General features: G+C 38.0%; 1 protein-coding gene across 4 annotated transcripts in view; it reads right to left on the reverse strand.

The window, feature by feature from the left end:
- ABCB7 (ATP binding cassette subfamily B member 7) overlaps nucleotides 1–24,074 on the reverse strand; it is a 198,143-nt gene that overhangs the window by 99,306 nt on the left and 74,763 nt on the right. For 3 of the 4 annotated variants that reach the window (XM_034648912.1, XM_034648909.1, XM_034648911.1), the window contains one exon: nucleotides 5,127–5,199. The exons of the other annotated variant lie outside the window; for it this stretch is intronic. Coding sequence is in view for 2 of the 3 variants with exons in the window: in XM_034648909.1 (XP_034504800.1) it covers nucleotides 5,127–5,199 (73 nt within the window). In the remaining variant the exon portion in view is untranslated. The remainder of the gene's footprint in view (nucleotides 1–5,126; nucleotides 5,200–24,074) is intronic. 4 annotated transcript variants of the gene reach the window in all.

Below are 24,074 nucleotides of genomic sequence, written 5' to 3' on the forward strand. Positions count from 1 at the left end.
CCTAAATACATAAAGCAACTATTAACAGACATAAAGGAAGAAACTGACAGTAATACAATAATAGTAAGGGACACTAATACCCAACTTACATCAATGAATACATCATCCAAAGAGAAAATCTACATGGAAACAGTGGTTTTAAATGACACATAAGAACAAATGACCTAACATATGGGAAGAGAATTATTCAACCAAAAACTGTGAGATCCATATTCTTTTTAAGTGCACATTGTACATTCTCTGTAATATATCACATGACAGTCCACAAAACAAGTCCCAATAAATTTAAAAAGACTGAAATCGTATCATGAGTCTTTTCTGACCTCAAGAGTATGAAACAAGAAATCAATCACAAGAAAAAAATCTGAGAAGAACACAAATACATGGAGGCTAAATAACATGCTACTGAACAATGAAATGAGTCAACCAGGAAATTAAAGAGGAATAGAAAAATACACAGAGATAAATGAAAACGAAAACAGAAGAGTCCCAAATCTTTGGGATGAAGAAAAAGTTACTCTAAGAGGGAAGATTATACCAATACAGGCCTACCTTGAGAAACAAGAAAATCTCAAACAAACAACCTAAATGTACATATAAAACAGCTAGATAAAGAAAACAAATAAAGCCCAAACCCAGTAAAAAGCAGGAAATAATAGAGTGGAGCAAAAATAAATGAAGTAAAGAGTAGAAAAATAAATAGAAACATCAATGAAAACAGGAGCTAGTTCTTTGAAAAGATAAACAAGGTTGATAAACCTTTAGCCAGACTCATCAAGAAAAAAAAGAGAGGACACCATAGAATCAGAAACGAAGGAGGAGAAATAACACCACCACCACAGAAATACAAAAAAATTGTGAGAATGAAAAAGTATACACCAATAAATTGGACAACCCAGAAAAAACAGATAAATTCTTAAAAATATATAAACCTGAATGAAGAAAAAATAGAAAATTTGAAGAGACCGATTACTAGCAATGTGACTGACTCAATAATCAAACAACTCCCAATAAACAAAAGCCCAGGACCAGATGGCTTCACAGGTAAATTCTACTGAATATTTAAAGAGTTAAAACCTATTCTTCTGAAACTATTCAAAAAAAGGAGAGAAGGAAAGACTCCAAATTCATTCTACAAGGACAGCATTACCATGATACCAAAACCAGGAGACACTACAAAAAAAGAAAACTATAGAACAATAACTCTGATGAAAATAGATGCAACAATCCTCAACAAAATATTAGCAAAGCAAACCCAACAATACATTTAAAAAATCATTCACCATGATCAAGTGGGATTTATTCCTGGGTTGCAAGGGTGGTTCAATATCCATAAATCAACCAACATGATACATCATGTTAAAAAGAGAAAGGATAAAATAGATGCAGAAATAACATTTGACAAAGGACTACATCCATTTATGATAAAAACTCTGAACAAAGCAGGTTTACAGGAAATAAATCTCAATATAATAAAGGACATGTATGAAAAACTCTGAGCTAACATCATATTCAATGGTGAAAAATTGAGAGCCTTGAACAAGAAAGATAAGGGTGTCTACTCTCACAACTTTTATTCAACATGGTACTGTAAGTCCTATCCACAGCAATCAGACAACAAAATAAAAAGGAAACTGAAAGAATAGGAGAAAATTTTTGCAAACGGAGAAAATTTTTGCAAATGATATATCCAAGTGGTTATATCCAAAATACATAAAGAACTTCTACAACTCAACACCAAAAAACAAATAACATGATTAAAACATGGGTAGAGGACCTGAAGACACATTTTTTTCAAAGAGAACATAAACACCCAACAGGCAAATGAAAAGATGCTCAACATCACTAATCATCAGGTAAATGCAAATCAAAATCAGAATGAGACAGCACATATCACCTCACACCTGTTCAGAATGGCTAGAACAAAAAGACAAGAAATAGCAAGTGTTAGTGAGGATGTGGAGGAAAAGGAACCCTCATACACTGTCAGGAGGAGTGCACATTGGTGCAGGCACGGTGGCAAACACTATGGAAGTTCCTCAAAAAACTGAAAATAGAATTACCATATAATCCAGTAATTCCACTACTTTGTTTTTACCCAAAGGAAATGAAGACACTAATTGGAAAACATATATGCACACCTATGTTTACTACAACATTATTTACAATAACCAAGATATGGAAGCAACCCAAGTGTCCATTGATAGTTGAATGGATAAAGAAAGAAAATCAACTAACAAGCAAAGACAAAAGAAAGAACAAAATAAATGACTCTGAAAATCAAAGAACAAATTGGTGGCTGCCAGAGAGGAGGTGAGTGGGGGGCATGGGTGAAATAAATAAAGAGGATTGTGACTGGGTAATGCATAAAATTTTTGAATCATTATATTGTACACCAGAAACTAATATAACTCTGTATGTTAATCATACTTAAATTTTTAAAATGTGGTATATACTTACAACAGAATATTACTCAGTCATAAAAAAGAATGAGATCTTGCTATATGCAATAACATGGATGGACCTAGAGCATATGAGGTTAAGTGAAATATGTCAGACAGAGAAAGACAAATATCATATGACTTCACTAATATGTAGAATCCGAAAAACAAAACAAACAAAAAACCACTCTTAATTACAAAGAACAATCTGACTGTTCCCAGAGGAGAGGTGAGTCAGTCAATTCACAAAACTGATATAGATGAAGAGGTACACTTCCAGTTACATAATAATTAAGTCATAGGAATAAAAGTACAGCGTAAGTAATAAAGTTGTAGTGAGAGTGGCTTAATCTATAGAGATGCTGAATTACTATGCTGTACTTCTGAAACTAATGTAACACTGTATGTTAAACTATACTCAAAATTTTTAAAAAATATATTGTAATAAAATTGTATGGTCACAGATGGTGACTACACTTATCATTGTGAGAAATGAGTAATGTATAGAATTGTCAAGTCAGTATGCTGCATAACTGAAACTAATATAACACTGTATGTTAATACACTTCAATAAAAAATAAATATTCTTCATATAAAAATGTCTGGGTTCTTAACACTATACTTACAAATACTTCTGAAATACAATGCATTTGTAAGTTATGGACTACCTCTACTTTTAAAACCCTGAATAGATCTATATCACAAAAACTCTTTCACATACAAATGGAGATGGAGAAAGCAGTCCAAGATGGCAGCACAGGAAAACCCTGAACTCCCCTCTTCCCACAGACACACCAAATCTACCACTACACATGGTTCATTTCCTTCTGAAAACTGGATTAACTGCACCCCACAACAAAGAATAAAAGGATCACACTGAGATGGGCAGGAGAGTCAGAGACAATCTGGCAAAAAAACCAACCTCCCTCTCAGTGACACACAATAAGTAGGAATCTCACCAGACAGGTGTTTCTTTCAAAGGAGATAGGTTTCGGTGCCCCACTTTGGGTACCCTAGCAGAAAGACAAGATCTGTAGAGGAGACAAGACTCCAGAACGTGCGGCTTGTAAAACCAATGGGCTGATGTCAGGGGATCCCAAAGTGCCTCGGAAAACTAAGATTCTTGTTTTAGAGGGCCATCTTGTGGTCTTACTAGCCCCCATGATGCAGCAAAGAAACAGCTGTTTTAAAAGAGATTAAACTATCTGTGAGGGAGATTCATCTGCTGATCTGAGGGCATTGCCAGTCAGGGCAGAGGACAGCTGAGATATTCCATGGACAAAGATGTTGGTTCACACCATTACTTCACTCTCCACATATACTGCTAGCACAGGCAGGTGAGCACAGATGTGGCACTCATACCACTTGCTGGGATGGCCAGGATGAGTGGTCATGATACTTCCTGTGGCCAGAGAGTGAGGGCAGTTTCAGCACTCCCTTGCTCCATGGCTGGGGCAGGTGAGTATGAACAGTCACAACGTTCCCCCACTCCCTAGCTAAACTCTGTGAGCATGAGTGACTGTGACACTCTCCTGCCCCCTGGCTGGGGCTGGCAACAGGAGGCAGCGTCGCATTCTCCAAATCACAGCCGAAAGGCAGCACACAGGAAAAGACAGGGCACTCTATCGCTGCAATACAGAAGCCTATGAGGACACAGAGTCGAGACCTTTCCCTGCTGCCTTTCTGAACCAGGCAAGTGGCATTTCCTGCCCTCCACACCATCCAGCTGCCTTGCTAAAGTAAGTGGGCCCTGAAAACCACACAGAGAACACCCCTGACTGCCTAGCCCTGGTACCAAGAGGGGTGGCATTTCAGAGCTCCATGGGAATATAACAACTGGAAAGACAGTCCCTAGCAGGCCTCCACCCCTATGGCACTGTACAGACAGCAGACTAAAACACAACTACAGCGTTTCTAGAAAAAAAAAAAAAAGGCCGAATCAATTTACTTAGCCTGGAACTTCTAATCCAAGGGACAAACTTCACTTATATGTATATGTATACATCCAGATGTTAAGGAGGAGCTATCAGGGAATGTAAGCAAGAAGACCACATACTTATGCATGCCCCTATTTGTTTAGAGCCCTAATTTTTTAAAATGTCACCCAGGGGACACCTCCAGATCTCCTGATCTGTTAGCCAGCAGGGATTATGATAGTGGCCCCATAGAACAATATATATTTGCATACTTCAAAAGCTACTGCCTAAAGGTCTGGCTTCATCAGCCTGAAACTGTGTGTTAAATTAGATTCCTCCCCTTAGATCACTGACAAGTCTTAGCACAGCCTAAAGGGTAGAATAAGCCAGGTGGTTTAGAAAATCACAAAGGTTCAAAAGACAACCAAGAGTTTGGGCAAGGTTAAACAAGAAGGACCATCACCTACACTACACCACTCCTTCAACAATTAGAAAGGTAGCTGTATTGCCTAATAGATATATATACCAAGAGTCAAGCAAAATGAGGAAAAAAAGAAATGTTCCAAATGAAAAAAAACAAGACAAAACCTCATAAAATGATCTTGATGACACAGAGATAAGTAATCCACCTGCTAAAGAATTCAAAATAAAGGTCATTGAAGATGTTCACCAAAATTGAGAGAAGAATGGATGAAAACAGTGAGAACTTCAACAAAGAGACAGAAAACATAAGAAAATACCAAACAGAAGTCATAAAACTGAAGATTACCGTAACTGAACTGAAAAATACACTAGAGAGCTTCAAAAGCAGACTGGATGAATCAGAAGTATGGATCAGCAAGCTGAAAGAAAAAATAATGAAAATCAGCCAGAGAAAAATAATTTTAAAAATTGAAGATAACTTAAGGGACCTCTAGAACAACATCAAGTGGAATTACATTCACACTACAGGGATCCCAGAAGAAGGAAGGAAGGAAGGAAGCAAGCAAGCAAGCAAGCAAGCAAGCAGCAGAAATCTTATACAAAGAAAAAATGGCTGAAAACTTTCCTCAACTGGGGAAGCAAACAGACATCCAGGGTCAGGAAGCAAAGAGAGTTCCAATAAAATGACCCAAAGAGAGCCACACAAAGACACATTATAATTAAAATGTTAAAAGTTAAAGATGAAGAATTTTAAAAGCAGGAAGAAAAAACCAAATTGTTACTTACAAAAGAAACCCCATAAGGCTGTCAGCAGCTAAAGGGCTGACACATTCAAAGTGCTGAAAGAAAAAACTTCTAACCAAGAACACTCTCTTCAGCAAGGTTATCATTCATACTTGAAGGACAGATAATGAATTCTACAGAAAATCAAAAGCTAAAGGAGTTTGTCCCTACTAAATTGTCCTTACAAGAAATATTAAGAGACTTCTTTGAGCTGAAAAGAAATGGCACTGATTAATAACAAAAATACGTATAAAAGTAAAAATCACTATAGAAAAGGTAAATATATAGTAAAAGTAGATTACTCATAAAGCTACTAAGATGAGTAAAAGACAAAAGTAGTAAAATAAAACTAAAATAATTAGATAAAGGATACATAAAACAAAGGTATCAAAAGTGAGATCAAAAATATAAAATGGAAGGGGGTTAAAAATGTGGAGTTCTGAAATGTTTTCAAATTTAAGTTGCTACTAAAATAGACTGCTGTGTGTGTGTATGTATGTGTGTGTGTGTGTGTGTGTGTGTGTGTGTATAAAGATATAGGGGAACCTCACGGTAAGCATAAAGCAAAAACCTATAGCAAATAAACAAAAGAAAATTAAAAAGGAATCTAAACAGGATACTAAGGAAACGCAGCAAACCACAAGGGAAGAGAAAGAGAAGAAAGGAACAGAGAGAAACTATAAAAACAACCAGAAAATAATGAAAAAAATGTCATTAAGTACAAACTGTTAATAATGACTTCAAATGTAAATTAAATTCTCCAATCAAAAAACAAAGAGTTGTCACATGGATTAAAAAAATAAAAAATCTATATACTGCCTACAAGAGGCTTACTTCAGAACAAGACACACAGATCGAAAGTGAAGGGATGAAAAAAGGTTATTTCATAAAATGGAAATGAAAAGAAAGCTGGTGTAGCTATACTGATATGAGACAAAACAAGACTTTAAAACAAAGACTTCAGTAAAAAACAATAAGGGGTACACAAAACAAACAAAGGAGTAATTTAGCAAGAAGATATAACATTCATAAATGTATGGGTATTCACCATAGGAGATTAAAATACATAAAGCAAATATTAACAGACTTAAAGGGAAAAATTAAAAGCAATACAATAATACAATACTCCCCACTTACATCAATGGGCAGATCATCCAGACAGAAAATCAATAAGGAAACATCAGCCTTGTTAGACCAGACTAAAATAAATACATATATATAGAACATTCCATCCAAAAGCAGAATACACATCCTTCTCAAGAGTACATGGAAAATTCCCCAGGACAGATCACCTGTTAGGAACAAGTCTCAATAAATTTAAGAAGACGGAAATCACATCAAGCATTTTTTCTGACTATAAAACTACAAATCAATTGTAAGAAAACTGGAAAAACTACAAATAAGTGGAGATCAAACAACATGTTACTAAACAAATATTGGGTGATAGAAGTCAAAGGAGAACTTAAAAAAAAACTTAAATGAGGGAGGGAGGTTAAGATGGCGGAGGAGTAGGGGACCCCTTTTTCAGCCGGTCCCCTGAGTTGAGCTGGATAGGTACCAGACCAGCAGGAATATCCACGGAATCAGCCTGAGACGCAGGAAGATACATCTGGATCTCTACAAATGAACATCTCCAGCGCTGAGTATCGAGGTATGAAGCGGGGAGCCATGAAACCGCGCACAGATATTGGAAGCTAAACAGAAGGGGGAGGGAGCCGCCCTGTCAGGGCGCCGGGAAGCGGTAGCCACCTACAAGGGGGAGCGGACAGACCGCGGACCCGCACGCTTGAGACAGCAGGCTGAGAAGGGAGCTCCGGGAGCGCACGCGGGATGGCTGGCGGTTGGCGGGCCACCTGCATGGGGGAGCAGGCGGACTCGCGGACGGCACCCGCGAGACAGCAGACTTAGAACGCGAGCTCCAGGAGCGCGCGGGCAGGGCGGCTGGCGGGCCACCTGCACTGGGGGGCGGGCGGACCGCGGACCCGCACTCTGGAAACAGCAGACTGAGTCCGTGAGCCGGGAGCGTGCGCCACCAAGCATCTCACGGAGCTCCGGAGCTCCGGTGTGCTCACTGGATCGAGGCTGAGACCGGGAGCTCCGGGAGCGTCCGCGGGGCGGCTGGCGGCTGGAGGGCCACCTGCACGGGGGAGCAGGCGGACTCGCGGTCAGCACCCGTGAGACACCAGACTGAGACGGGGAGCTCCGGGAGCCCGCGCGGGGCGGCTGGCGGCGGGCGGGGTTGGAAACACAAAGGACAGAGACGTGCCGGCCCTGGAAGTGAGGGCTGGGACGCCGGGTGTGGGGCGCACAGCCCGGGATGCTGCAGGGTTGAGCAGCACCAACAGAAACAGAGTTAAAGTGGCCAGAACATCAGTGGAGAACGATCCGCGATCCCTCTGTTCTGAGACAGAGGCTGAATTTCAGCCGCTGCTGCTCTCTCAGAAGAGGCATAGCAAACCGCCAGGGAAAGCCGCCAGAGAACAAAAGCCCGGAAATACCGGCTCACAGGGTGCCCATCCCCATCCCCCCTCGCAAGGGACACAGAGACTCTACCCAAACAGGGTTTTCTGAGTACCTGCAGGCAGGCCCCTCCCCCAGAAGGCAGGCTGAAAAATCAAGAAGCCCACAACCCGGAGCGCCTGAGTGGCGCAGTCACCAAGCACCTGTCTTCGGATTAGGGTGTGATCACAACGCTCCGTAAGGAGTCCTTCATCGGGCTTCTCCACCGGGAACCTGCTTCTTCCTCTCCCACTCCTCTGCTTGGGTTCCCTTTCTTGCTGACTGTCTCTCTCTCTCTCAAATAAATAAATAAACTCTTTAAGGAAGAAGCCCACATCCCTAAGATCTCTATAAAACAAGGGCGCACGGCCTGGGTCCCAGTCAACACTTGGGCTCTGGACAACCCTGCAATCTCTCTTCATCAGAATGACGAGAAGGAGAAGTCCCCCCCAGCAAAGAAAAGATAATGAGTCTGTGGCCTCTGCCACAGAATTGGCCTCGGCCACAGAATTAATACATATGGATGTATCCCAATTATCAGAAATGGAATTCAGAGCAACAATGGTCAAGATGATGAGTAAACTTGAAAAAAGCATCAGAGAAAGCGTTGCTGAGAATATAGAATCCCTAAGGGCAGAAATGAGAGCGAATCTGACAGAAATTAAAAATTCTATGAGCCAAATGCAGTCAAAACTAGAGGCTCTGACGGCCAGGGTCACCGAGGCAGAGGAACGCGTTAGCGAATTGGAGGATGGGTTAGTAGAAGAAAAAACGAAAATAGAAGCTGGTCTTAAAAAAATCCACGCCCACGAATGTAGATTACGGGAGATTACTGACTCTATGAAACGATCCAATGTCAGAATCATCGGCATCCCTGAAGGGGTGGAGAAAAACAGAGGTCTAGAAGAGATATTTGAACAAATTGTAGCTGAAAACTTCCCTAATCTAGCAAGGGAAACAAGCATTCGTGTCCAAGAGGCAGAGAGGACCCCATCCAAGCTCAACCAGGACAAACCTACGCCACGGCATGTCATAGTGCAATTCGCAAATATTAGATCCAAGGATACAGTATTGAAAGCGGCCAGGGCAAAGAAATTTCTCACGTACCAAGGCAAAGGTATCAGGATTACGTCAGACCTGTCTACAGAGACCTGGAATGAGAGAAAGGCTTGGGGGGGCATTTTTAAAGCTCTTTCAGAGAAAAACATGCAGCCAAGGATCCTTTATCCAGCAAAGCTGTCATTCAGAATTGATGGAGAAATAAAGACGTTCCAAAATCGCCAATCATTAACCAATTTCGTAACCACGAAACCAGCCCTACAGGAGATATTAAGGGGGGCTCTATAAAGGTAAAAAGGCCCCAAGAGTGATACAGAGCAGCAAGTCACAACCGATACAAAGACTTTAAAGAGAAATGGCATCATTAAAATCATATCTGTCAATAATCTCTATCAATCTAAATGGCTTAAACTCTCCCATAAAACGCCACAGGGTTGCAGATTGGATAAAAAGACATGACCCATCCATTTGCTGTCTACAAGAGACTCATTTTGAACCCAAAGATGCATTCAGACTTAGAGTAAGGGGATGGAGTACCATCTTCCACGCAAATGGACCTCAAAAGAAAGCTGGAGTAGCAATTCTCATATCAGATAGACTGGATTTTAAACTAGAGGCCATAGAGAGAGATACAGAAGGGCACTATATTATTCTTAAAGGAAGTATTCAACAAGTGGATATGACAATTATTAATATATATGCCCCCAACAGGGGAGCAGCAAGATACACAAGCCAACTCTTAACCAAAATAAAGAGACATATAGATAAGAACACAGTAATAGTAGGGGACCTCAACACCCCACTATCAGAAATAGACAGAACACCCTGGCAAAAACTAAGCAAAGAATCAAAGGCTTTGAATGCCATACTCGACGAGTTGGACCTCATAGATATATATAGAACACTACACCCCAGAACCAAAGAATACTCATTCTATTCAAATGCCCATGGAACATTCTCAAGAATAGATCATGCTCTGGGACACAAAACAGGTCTCAGCCAATACCAAAAGATTGAAATTATCCCCTGCATATTCTCAGACCACAACGCTCTGAAATTGGAACTCAACCACAAGGAAAAACCTGGAAGAAACTCAAACACTTGGAGGCTAAGAACCATCCTGCTCAAGAATGACTCGATAAACCAGGAAATCAAAAAACAAATTAAACAATTTATGGAGACCAACGAGAATGAATACACAACGGTCCAAAACCTATGGGATACTGCAAAGGCAGTCCTAAGGGGGAAATACATAGCCATCCAAGCCTCACTCAAAAGAATAGAAAAATCTAAAATGCAGTTTCTATATTCTCACCTCAAGAAACTGGAACAGCAACAGAGGGACAGGCCTAACCCACTGACAAGGAAGGAGTTGACCAAGATTAGAGCAGAAATCAATGAATTAGAAACCAGGAGCACAGTACAGCAGATCAACAGGACTAGAAGCTGGTTCTTTGAGAGAATCCATAAAATTGACAGACCACTGGCAAAACTTGTCCAAAAACAAAGAGAAAGGACTGAGATTATTAAAATTATGACTGAAAAGGGAGAGGTCACGACCAGCACCATTGAAATTGCAAGGATTATTAGAAACTTTTATCAACAGCTATATGCCAAAAAACTAAACAATCTGGAAGAGATGGAGGCCTTCCTGGAAACCTATAAACTACCAAGACTGAAACAGGAAGAAATAGATTTCTTAAATAGGCCAATTAACTATGAAGAAATTGAGTCAGTGATAAACAACCTTCCAAATAATAAAACTCCAGGCCCAGACGGTTTTCCTGGGGAATTCTACCAAACATTCAAAGAAGAAATAATACCTATTCTCCTAAAGCTATTTCAAAAAATAGAAACAGAAGGAAAGCTACCAAACTCATTCTATGAGGCTAATATTACCTTGATCCCCAAACCAGGCAAAGACCCCCTCAAAAAGGAGAATTACAGACCGATTTCTCTAATGAATATGGATGCCAAAATCCTCAACAAGATCCTTGCTAATAGAATCCAACAGTACATTAAAAGGATTATCCATCATGACCAAGTGGGATTCATACCTGGGATGCAAGCATGGTTCAACACTCGCAAATCAATCAATGTGATACATCATATCAACAAGAAAAGACTCAAGAACCATATGATCCTCTCAATTGATGCAGAAAAAGCATTTGACAAAATACAGCATCCTTTCCTGATTAAAACCCTTCAGAGTGTAGGAATAGAGGGTACATTTCTCAATCTCATAAAAGCCATCTATGAAAAGCCTACTGCAAGCATTATTCTCAATGGGGAAAAGCTGGAAGCCTTTCCCTTAAGATCAGGAACACGACAAGGATGCCCACTCTCGCCACTATTATTCAACATAGTACTAGAAGTCCTTGCAACAGCAATCAGAAGACAAAAAGGGATCAAAGGTATCCAAATCGGCAAAGAAGAAGTCAAACTGTCTCTCTTTGCAGATGACATGATACTCTATATGGAAAACCCAAAGGAATCCACTCCCAAACTATTAGAAGTTATAGAACAATTCAGTAAGGTGGCAGGATACAAAATCAATGCCCAGAAATCAGTTGCATTTCTATACACGAATAACGAGACTGAAGAAAGAGAAATTAGGGAATCCATCCCATTTACAATAACACCAAAAACCATACGTTACCTTGGAATTAACTTAACCAGAGACGTAAAGGACCTATATCCTAGAAACTATAGATCACTTTTGAAAGATATTGAGGAAGACATAAAAAGATGGAAAAATATTCCATGCTCATGGATTGGAAGAATTAACATAGTTAAAATGTCCATACTACCCAGAGCAATCTACACTTTCAATGCTATCCCGATCAAAATACCGAGGACATTTTTCAAAGAACTGGAACAAATAGTCCTTAAATTTGTATGGAACCAGAAAAGGCCCCGAATCTCCAAGGAACTGTTGAAAAGGAAAAACAAAGCTGGGGGCATCACAATGCCGGATTTCGAGCTGTACTACAAAGCTGTGATCACAAAGACAGCATGGTACTGGCACAAAAACAGACACATCGACCAATGGAACAGAATAGAGAACCCAGAAATGGACCCTCGGCTCTTTGGGCAACTAATCTTTGATAAAGCAGGAAAAAACATCCGGTGGAAAAAAGACAGTCTCTTCAATAAATGGTGCTGGGAAAATTGGACAGCTACATGCAAAAGAATGAAACTTGACCACTCTCTCACACCATACACAAAAATAAACTCCAAATGGATGAAAGACCTCAATGTGAGACAGGAATCCATCAAAATTCTAGAGGAGAACATAGGCAACAACTTCTATGACATCGGCCAGAGCAACCTTTTTCACGACACATCGCCAAAGGCAAGAGAAATAAAAGATAAAATGAACTTATGGGACTTTATCAGGATAAAGAGCTTCTGCACAGCCAAGGAAACAGTCAAAAAAACTAAGAGACAGCCCACGGAATGGGAGAATATATTTGCAAAGGACACCACAGATAAAGGACTGGTATCCAAGATCTACAAAGAACTTCTCAAACTCAATACACGAGAAACAAATAAACAAATCATAAAATGGGCAGAAGATATGAACAGACACTTTTCCAATGAAGACATACAAATGGCTAACAGACACATGAAAAAATGTTCAAAATCATTAGCCATCAGGGAAATTCAAATCAAAACCACACTGAGATACCACCTTACGCCAGTTAGAATGGCAAAGATAGACAAGGCAAGAAACAACAATTGTTGGAGAGGATGTGGAGAAAGGGGATCCCTCCTACATTGTTGGTGGGAATGCAAGTTGGTACAGCCACTCTGGAAAACAGTGTGGAGGTCCCTTAAAAAGTTAAAAATTGAACTACCCTATGACCCAGCCATTGCACTACTGGGTGTTTACCCCAAAGATACAGACGTAGTAAAGAGAAGGGCCATATGCACCCCAATGTTCATAGCTGCATTGTCCACAATAGCCAAATCATGGAAGGAGCCGAGATGCCCTTCAACAGATGACTGGATTAAGAAGCTGTGGTCCATATATACAATGGAATATTACTCAGCTATCAGAAAGAACGAATTCTCAACATTTGCTGCAACATGGACGGCACTGGAGGAGATAATGCTAAGTGAAATAAGTCAAGCAGAGAAAGACAATTATCATATGATTTCTCTCATCTATGGAACATAAGAACTAGGATGATCGGTAGGGGAAGAAAGGGATAAAGAAAAGGGGGGTAATCAGAAGGGGGAATGAAACATGAGAGACTATGGACTATGAGAAACAAACTGAAGACTTCAGAGGGGAGGGGGTGGGGGAATGGGATAGACTGGTGATGGGTAGTAAGGAGGGCACGTATTGCATGGTGCACTGGGTGTTATACGCAACTAATGAAGCATCAAACTTTACATCGGAATCTGGGGATGTACTGTATGGTGATTAACATAATATAATAAAATAAAATTAAAAAAAAACTTAAATGAAAACAGAAATATAAACATATTAGACCTATGCAGGAAGAGCGATTCTATGACGGAATTTCATGGTACTACAGTCCTACCTCAAAAAAGAGAAAATCTCAAATAAGTGATCTAACTGTACACCTTAAGGAACCAAAAAAGAAACAAAGAAGAAAAAAAAAGCCCAAAGTTAATAGAAAGAAGGAAATAATAAAGATGAGAAGAGAAATAATGAGAGTCCAAAAAGACAATAGAAAAAAAAAATCAATGAAACTAAGAGCTGGCTCTTTGAAGAGATAAACAAAATTAGCAACCTTTCGCTAGATTCACAAAAAAGAGGGATCAAATAAATAAAATCAGAAATGAAAGAGGATAAGTTTCACCAATAACCACAGAAATACAAGGATCCTAGCAAACTATTTTGAACAATTATATGCCAAAAAATTTGAACAACCTAGAACAAATGGATAAATTCCTAGAAATACAATCTTCCAAGACTGAACCATGAAGAAAGAAAAAATGTGAAAAGACCAATTTCTAGTAAGAAAATTGAATCAGGAATCAAAAACCACCAAAGGCCTGTAGCAGATGGTTTCCCTAGTGAGTTCCACCAAATTGAATATTTGAAGAAGATTTAATACCTATCATTCCAAAATACTTCCAAAAAATTGAAGAGGAGGGAAAGCTTCCAAACTTACTTTCCAGGGCCGGCAGTACCCTGATACCAAAACCACATAAGGATAAAACAAAACAAAAAAACAAACAAACAAAAAACAGTCAACAACAACAAAAACCATGGGTAATATCCCTTAAGAACATAGAGACAAGGGGCGCCTGGGTGGCACAGCGGTTAAGCGTCTGCCTTCGGCTCAGGGCATGATCCTGGCGTTATGGGATCGAGCCCCACATCAGGCTCTTCTGCTATAAGCCTGCTTCTTCCTCTCCCAGTCCCCCTGCTTGTGTTCTCTCTCTCGCTGGCTGTCTCTCTCTGTCAAATAAATAAATAAAATCTTAAAAAAAAAAAAAAAGAAGAACATAGAGGCAAAAATCCTCAACAAGATATTAGCAAATTGAATTCAACAATACATTAAACAGATCACACACCACGATCAAGTGGGATTTATTTTAGGGATGCAAGGATCATTCAACATAGGTAAATCAGGTGTGCCTGAGTGGCTCAGTTATTAAGCGTCTGCCTTCGGCTCAGGACGTGATCCCAGAGTCCTGGGATCGAGCCCCATATTGGGCTCCTCCTCTGGGAGCTGGCTTCTTCCTCTCCCACTCCCCCTGCTTGTGTTCGCTCTCTCGCTGGCTGTCTGTCAAATAAATAAATAAAATCTTTAAAAAAAAAATAGGTAAATCAATCAACTTGACACACAATGTTATCAAAATGGAAAATAAAAATCATATGAACACTATGGAAAACAGTATGGAGTTTCCACAAAAAGTTAAAAATAGGGGAGCCTGGGTGGCTCAGTCAGTTAAGCGTCTGCCTTCGGCTCAGGTCATGATCCCAGAGTCCTGGGATCAAGTCCTGCATTGGGCTCCCTGCTCAGGTGGGAGCCTGCTTCTCCCTCTCCCTCTGCCTGCCACTCCCCCTGCTTGTGTTCTCTCCCTCTCTGTCAAATAAATACATAAAATCTTTTTTAAAAAAGTTAAAAATAGAGCTACCCTATGACGTAGCAATTGTACTACTAGGTATTTATCCAAAGGATCCAAACATAGTGATCTGAAGGGACACCTGCACTCCAATGTTTATAGCAGCAAAATCCACAATAACCAAACTATGGAAAAAGCCCAGATGTCCAGCAACAGAAGAATGGATAAAGAAGTGGTACACACACACACACACACACACACACACACAGAGAGATATTACTCAGCCATCAAAAAATGAAATCTTTATCATTTGCAACAACGTGGACGGAACTAGAGGGTATTCGGCTATGCGAAATAAATCAATCAGAGAAAGACAATTATCATATGGTTTCACTCATCCGTGGAATTTAAGAAACAAAACAGGATCATAGGGGAAGGGAGGGAAAACTAAAATGGAATCCGAGAGGGAGACAAACCATAAGAGACTCTTAACTATAGGAAACAAACTGAGGGTTGCTGGGGGGAATGGGGTAACTGGGTGATGGGCATTAAGGAAGGCACGTGTTATAATGAGCACTGGGTGTTGAATCACTGAACTCTACCTCTGAAACTAATACACTATGTTAATTGAATTTAAATAAAAATTAAAAAAATCATATGATCATTTCAATAGATGCAGAAAAGCATTTCACAAAATTGCGTGGAGCACTGAGTGTTACACGCAAACAATGAATCATGGAAAACTACATCAAAAACTAATGATGTACTGTATAGTGACTAACATAACATAATAATAAAAAAATTCCATTTATGTTTAAAAGCTCAACAAATTGGATATAGAGGGAATGTACCTCAACATAATAAAGGCCATATACGAATAACACACAGCTAATATCATACTCAACAGTGAAAACCTGAAAGCTTTTCCTATAATATCAGGAACAAGAAAAGGATGCAACTATCCCCACTTTTACTCAACACAGTATTGGAAGTCCTAACTATAGCAAATAGGCAACAAAAAGAAATAAAAGACATCCAAATCAGAAAAGAATAAAACTTTCACTATTTGCAGATGACATGATACTCTTAACATAGAAAACCTTAAGACACTACCAAAAACTGTTAGAACTAATAAATGAATTAAGTAAACTGCAGGATATAAAATTAACATACAAAAATCTGTTGTGTTTCTATATACTAATAACAAGGCATCAGAAAGAGAAATCAAGAAAAAAATTCCATTTGCAATCACATCAAAAAGAACAAAATACCTAGGAATAAATTTATTTTTTTTAAGATTTTATTTATTTATTTGACAGAGAGAGAGAGAGAAAGCCAGCAAGAGAGGGAACGCAGGCAGGGGGAGTGGGAGAGGAAGAAGCAGGCTCCCAGTGGAGGAGCCTGATGTGGGGCTCGAACCCAGATCGTCGGGATCACGCCCTGAGCCAAAGGCAGACGCTTAATGACTGAACCACCCAGGCGCCCTCCTAGGAATAAATTTAAACAAAGAGATGAAAGACCTTTACAGTGAAAATTTTAAAACACTGGTGAAACAAAGAGAAGATAAAAATAAATGGAAAGGTACTCCTTGCTCATGTTTTCAAAGAATTAATATTATTAAAATGTCATAATACCCAAGGCAATCTACGGATTCTATGCAATCCTACCAAAATTCCAATTTGGAACTAGCAAAAATAATTAATTATAAAATTTTAAGAAGCACAAATTTCCAGTTATAAAATAATCATGGGAAATTAATATGCAGCATGGGGGATACTGCCAATATTGTCTTAACTGTGTATGGTGACAGATGGTAACTAGAGTTATAGCACAATGTATACAGATATTCTATCACTATGTTGTACACCTGAAACTAATATAATATTATACATCAATTAGAACTCAATAAATTTTAAAAAGTGGTCTTAGACAGCAAGAGAAAACAAGATGATTAATTTTGTGAAACTTGATTTGAAAATTAAGAGGCCTGGATTAGATGTCCTCTAAGGTCCCTTCCAACTCTGAAGTTCTATGATATTCATGAAATGAAATGAAAAGGATGCTATTATTAATATGATTTAAAAAATCTGAACTGAGTAGATTACAATTTATTTGCTCAATATATCTAGCATCTGAATTTATTTACAACACCATCCCTTGAAACAAACACAAAGCAACAAAGCATGTATTACTGAAGATAACAGACATGACTAATGTGCACAGATACCAAATAAATGTAGTACAGTGAAAATGACAATCTGCCAGTCCATTTGAAGAGGTAGGTTAAGTTAAAAAGTTTATGCTATCGAGTTATGTTTATTTTACCTAAGGAAAAGAACGAAATTCTAGAAGAACCTAATTAAGGATTCTGCGCCCCCTGAACATAATAATGTATACTCTCATTTAGATCAGCACTATTCCTCCACTTATCATTAAAAATATTAATCCTTGTGGGGGATACAGGCTTCCAGTTATGGAATGAATATGTCAAAGGAAAAAAAAGGCACAGCATAGAGAATACAGTCAGTGATATCGTTAATAGTGCTGTATGGTAACAGATGGCTACACTTGTGGTGAACATAGTATAAGGGATGTAACACTGTGTGTCAACTATACTCAAAAATGTTTTAAAAATATTAACCCTTGATAGTCGCATAGGCACAATATCTTGTTCTGTGTAGACATTCAATAAATATTTATAAAATAATTATCAACACTAAAGCCATCAATTTGACAAAAAACTACCTCCATGTAAATGAGATCAAGAACTAAGCAAGGAGGCTAATAAAACTGAAACATATGCCATTACAACTGCATTCTTTAAGGTAAAAATTCAATCTTTACTAAAAATAAACCCATTAAATAACTTCTTTAGTAATGACTACATATGAACGTAACCTTTCTTACAATAGTTAAGCTTCATAATTCAAAGTGTACTCAGGGCTTATGACATTGAAGAATTATCTAATAATAAAAAGAGATTAGAGAACAATTGTCAACCCAGGACGGATTCTGGAGTCAATTATATATTCTTCATTCATAAAGGTTTGGAAACAAAACTCATTTTACAAATATCCATCCACGATGTATGTCATGCCGAATAGTATCGAATAGTCATGTGTGGATATTGTTATAATCTGGTCATTACAAAACTTAAAATATTTAAAATTAAATCCTCAATAATTTTTTAAGAGAAAGTGTTAAAATTTAAAATTACATTTAACCTACGTTAAAAGCACAAAAGTCTTAGATACATGTTATTTAAACTTGGTTTTCTTCCCAACTACTTAGAAACTAGGTGAGAGGGAGACAGAAGAAAAGGGGAAGAGGGGTAATGGGAATGGAGAGCAGGGGAAGAAGTGAGAAAAGACAGAGGGGAAGAGCTGGAGAAAGGGAAAATATGATAGACTTCTTAGATTTTATAATGATATTTCTCAGCTAAAAATATGATAGACTTCTTAGATTTTATACTGATTTTTCTCAGAAAAAGTTTCCCTTCGTTGTGTTAGGTAATCAATAAATACTTGCTTAATAAATGAATAAACGGCAGTATAGCATAAGGATTTTAGACAACTCCTGTCACCTGAGTCTTCATTCATTAAGCCACAAAATCATCAGATTGAACTCCACTGCTATCTAGACTCCAGAACAAAGGTTAGCAAACTTTTTCTCTAAATGGTCAGATAGTAAGTAAATATTTTAGGGTTATAGGCATATAATCTCTGTGACAATTACTCTGTCATTGTAGTGCAAAAGCAATCACAGATAATACATAAATAAATGAGTGTGGCTGTGTTCAAATAAAAATTTAGGGACACTGAAATATGAATTTCATATAATTGCTGTCATGTCACAAAAATATTATTCTTCTTTTGATGGTTTTCCCAGCCGTTAACAAATGTAAAAAAAAAAAAATCTTGGCACAGAGGCCTTCTAATAATAGGTGGCATACTGGATTTGGCCCAAGGGTCATAGATTGCCAATTCTTGCTCTAGATGACTTCTAAAATCCCTGCAGCCATCAAAGATTCACAAAGATGTGAATGCCATAGCAAAGCAAAGGAAAACACTTCCACCAAAAAACTGCCACCACGACCATCACAGAAAACCAACTCATGAACAAACAATGTCCACAAAATTCTCCTCTTCCTCAACCAAATTTTCACATCTCTGGGGGCTTAACACCAGCAGCAAGGCCTATTTAGAGCATAGCATAAAAACTCTTCCTAGAGTTTTTAAGTTTTTAAGGCAACTTCTGTGAAGTAAGTTTAAACATTGCTCCTGTTCATATAACAACCTTATTTGACATTTCTGTCATCATGAAACTTGGTACATTTCAGCTAAGTGGTGTGAGATTCCATGCTGTTTGTTAATAAAGTAACAAGGAACAATGAATTTGCCAAATTCAAGGGAATAAAAATCAATGACGGAATTTTTAAAGTAACAAAAAAACTTTAGAACCAATTCCTTTTAAAATCATGAAATTAGGGGACACCTAAAGAGAACTTGTTAGAGTAATTCACTAAGGATACATTTTAGACATGTTTAATAATCAATTATTTCATTGAGTTGTCTTATTAGAACCCAAGAACTTTAGGAAATTGGTATGAATCTCTTAGTCTTTTAAGATTCCTAGCCTTACTATATTTGTGCACAAAATGGAGATGTTACCACACATTCCACACTGTAGCTGGAATGATGAGATAATGTGAAAGAAATTAAGAAAGTGGAATTGGACCTATTTTCTGTTACTTTACAGTTTTAACTTTCAGTCTTTATGTTTACTAATATGGACTTGGGAGAGAACTCTCAAGCACATTTCTTAACTTTAAGTTCCATAGCTGGACAATCTGAATCAAGAGCAGACCTACCACTTTATTTAGTATTTTTTAAATAAATGCTCATTTATGTTTAATGCTTCTTATGGATGTGTTAAGATTGCTGATGAGTCACTTACCTGGAAAATTATACTAAATTCATACAAGATAGGATATTCATTTACTTGGTTACTCTACAAGACTCACTATGCAAACCATATCCAAAATACCTTGGTTTTCTTAATAAGCATTCCAACAAAGTCTAGTAACAGGCAGTCTTTTGGTAGGAAGCACATGGCATAAGCTTTGCTTATAACACAAGTACAGAGTAGAGAATATTGATGTAAACACAAACCCAACTCCAGGGCCCACAGATACAACCTAAGGAGTTACTGTTAAGCACTAGATGGAAAAGGTATTTTAAATAAAGCATTTGGTTTTGTGAATTTTAAATTCCTTTCAGTTTATCCATATCAAATCTCTTTCTAGCACGCTGAAAGCTAATTTCTACTATAAAGGTAGATAAACATGGGCCTTGGGGGACTGGTAGCAATCTGCCACTGCCCTCAACATGGGTGTCTCCTTTCTATCTCCTTGGTACGCTACACCTTTTTTGTTTCTCTCTTTTTATATGTTGTTGGTAGATTTCTCTTTCTCTTCTGTATATGTTATAATTGTTAGTTTAGTATTGCTAACAGCACTCAAACCTGAGAAGGTTGCTAACCTCTATTCCATTACCTCCTCATGGTCTAATTAAATAGAGATATGATGTAAAACACAACCACGTATTTCTGGTAACACAATTATTGCCCCAAACAAATGAATTAGCTTCACAAATAAGAAAAAAATAAACTTTTCAAAAAATACTGTACCCCCTTCTCAAACATACATACACAAAAATGTCTTAATTTTGCTTTCTCTATCTCATTTATCTATTTGAGCCCTGAAAACCTGTCAAGAGTTTTTTTCTAAAAATACCCACTCCTCTTTTCAACTGCACTTTGAAAATTCCATAAGGTGACCATAATTCACACAATGACTAGAACACTTGTTTTCACATAATGCCAGGAAGAAAACTGGCAGCTTAGAAGCATTTTAAGAGCTGTACTTTCTTCTAAATGCCTTAAAGAGAAGCACCAAAAAGCCTTAAAGTCACTCCAGATTGTTTCAAGAGTAAACAAACCTTGCTCTAAACTGCCATATCAACCTTCTTAAATTGTATTCACTGTTGTAATACCAAATTATTATCTTACACACTGTATACAACAAACTTTAAATGCATGATCCTTATACTTTAGGAGTTTATCATCTAAAACTAACAGGTGCAGGCATAAATATCACAGAAATACAAATGCAATGGTAAGATATGTCTTGACTGCCTTCCCAATATCATCCACCCAAAAAAACGCTTCAATTTTAGTTAGTCCTTGGAGATGCTCAGCCCACAACAGAATAGATTCACTGAAGGCCAGCGTAGTTAGTGTTTTATCTAGTTTTCATATTTTCACTCTGCTCTTGGTTTGCGAAAGTATTTTTGCATTACAAACAATGTGGATTAGAAATAGCTATAATCATTTTTAGTAAGAACCACAACAGCTACCATTCACTAAGCAGTCACTATTTGGCTGGTCTTCTGTCCAATGCTACATCATCTCATACTGTTCTTCCGCTACGAGGTATCTACTATTATTATTCCTATTTTACAGACTAGATACTGAGGCTCAGTGAGGCTGCTCTGCCCAAATTCACACAGCCAGTAAGTGGTGGACTGGAGATGTACATCCCTAACATTATCAATGCTAACAACATCTATGATGTACTGGATCTAGTAAGTTTACTGTCACCTTCCTGATTGATAACCTTGAAATGTCTAGGTTAATTTTTCTATTGTTAATAAAACACATGTCATGTTTTTGCTAAGAGCATTAATGCAGGGCGCCTGGGTGGCTCAGTCAGTTAAGCATCTGCCCTCGGCTCAGGTCATGGGATCAAGTTCAGCATCAGGCTCCCTGCTCGGCAGGGAGTCGCCTTCTCCTTCTCCCTCTGCCCTTCTCCCCTTCTCATGCGTACTCTCTCTCTCTCTCTCTCTCACACACACACACACACACACACAAATTTTTAAAAAATCAAAAAAAAGATCATCAATGCAACTGTGATGCTAAAAATAAAGAGTGACATCACCAAAAGTTCCAGAGTATGGAAATTAAAAAATACATACCTCCACTGAAGCAATGATTAAGCTGTCAAAAACTGATAGAAACAACTTTTTTAGAACTCTAAAATCTAATTTAAAAACTTGTAACAACCAGAGAGTGAATAATGAAGAAAGAAGTCACTAAATTTCAGTAGAAAGTGTTGACATTTGTGCATGCTAGCACACCATCCCCAATTCCCCAGATGAGAGGCAGCCATGGGGATGGATAGCATCTCTTGTTTCTGGTATGGCTTCCTGTACCAGAAGGGGAAATATGGGCTTTGTGCTCAAAGAAATGTGGTTGTGTATTTTGACGTGTGCGGCAGCTTCCTGAACACCTGGCTCAGGGGTTTAACCTATTCTGCACTCATCAGAACTCTTCAGATTGGAGCACCCTTCAGTGTTGTTGTTTGTTGTAAGCATATAAAGGCATATACTAGCTGCAGATGGCTGGGGCAAGGAGTAACAGGGGCAAACAGGAGACAAAATAAAAGAGAATAGAAATATCAGATTTTAAAAGTCACAAAAGTTAAATAAAGGAACACAAAGTGTAAGTATTAGCAACTATTTAATATGATACCAAGAAAGAAATTAAAATGTAAAGAAACTGGAGGTTCCTCAAAAACTTAAAAATAGAATTACCATATGATCCAGTAATTCCATTATTTCATATTTACACAAAGGAAATGAAAATATTAATTCAAAAAGATATATGCATCCCTATGTTTATTGCAGCATTATTTACAATAGCCAAGTTATGGAAGCAGCCCACATGCCCATCAATAGATGTATGGACAAAGAAAATTTGGCATATATACGCAATGGAATATTATTCAGCCATTGAAAAAGAATATCTTGCCATTTGCAACAATATGGATGGACCTAGAGGGTATACTGCTAAGTAAATTAAGTCAGAGAAAAACAAATACCATATTGTTTCACTAACATGTAGAATTTAAGAAACAAAACAAACAAAAAAACCCAGACTCTTAAATACAGAGAACAAACTGGTTGCCAGAGGGGAGGTGGGTGGAGGGAATGGGTGAAACAGGTGCACAGGATTAAGAATGTACTTATCATGATGAACACTGAGTAATCTACAGAATTGTTGAATCATATTGTATACCTGAAACTAAGATAATACTGTATGTTAATTATAATTTAACTAACAGAAAGTATAAAAAATTAAATACAAAGAGATTAAATTTGCCAAAATTAAAGATGGAAGATTTCATTTTGGAAGAGCATATAGTGCGCCAAAAGGCGAAATAACAACAACAAAAAAAAACCTATCATCTAGACATATTCACAATAAAACTTAGGAATATCAAAGTAAAATAATATATTCTAAAAGAATCTAGAAAGACTTTTCAACAAGTTATACTGAATGCAAAAGCAGTAGAGGATTTTCAGAGCATTAAAAAATGTCAAACCTACAGTTTTAGATACAACTAAATTGTCTTTCAAATCTGATACAGATTTACATGCGCCTGTTCAGTTTGTAAAAAGTCATCAAGCTCTACTCACGAAGTTTGCATTTTTCTGCTCATATATTACACTTAATTAAAGAGTTAAAGGAGTGACATCAAAAGATGTCAGAAAAGAAAACCTAGCTCTATCACAGAAACGCTGCTTTGATGAGGATACATGGAGCAAAATACCTTAATAAGAATTTCACATTCCAAGTTGCAGTACCCAAGACAAGGACAAAGTTGAGAACAGCTGCACTGAAGAACATAAGAATAGCAAATTCACTTTATTCACAATCAACCCCTCCCCTAAGCCAGCAGAGCTCAATGCCAAGACAAACCACCCCGGCCTGTGACTTTTTCCTTGAGGGGAAGAGTAGTGAAACATGTGTTCAACATTTCGGAATTACAGAGTTGCCCGCG

Source organism: Ailuropoda melanoleuca, chromosome X (genome assembly GCF_002007445.2).
Source record: "Ailuropoda melanoleuca isolate Jingjing chromosome X, ASM200744v2, whole genome shotgun sequence".
Classification (NCBI taxonomy): Eukaryota; Metazoa; Chordata; class Mammalia; order Carnivora; family Ursidae; genus Ailuropoda; species Ailuropoda melanoleuca.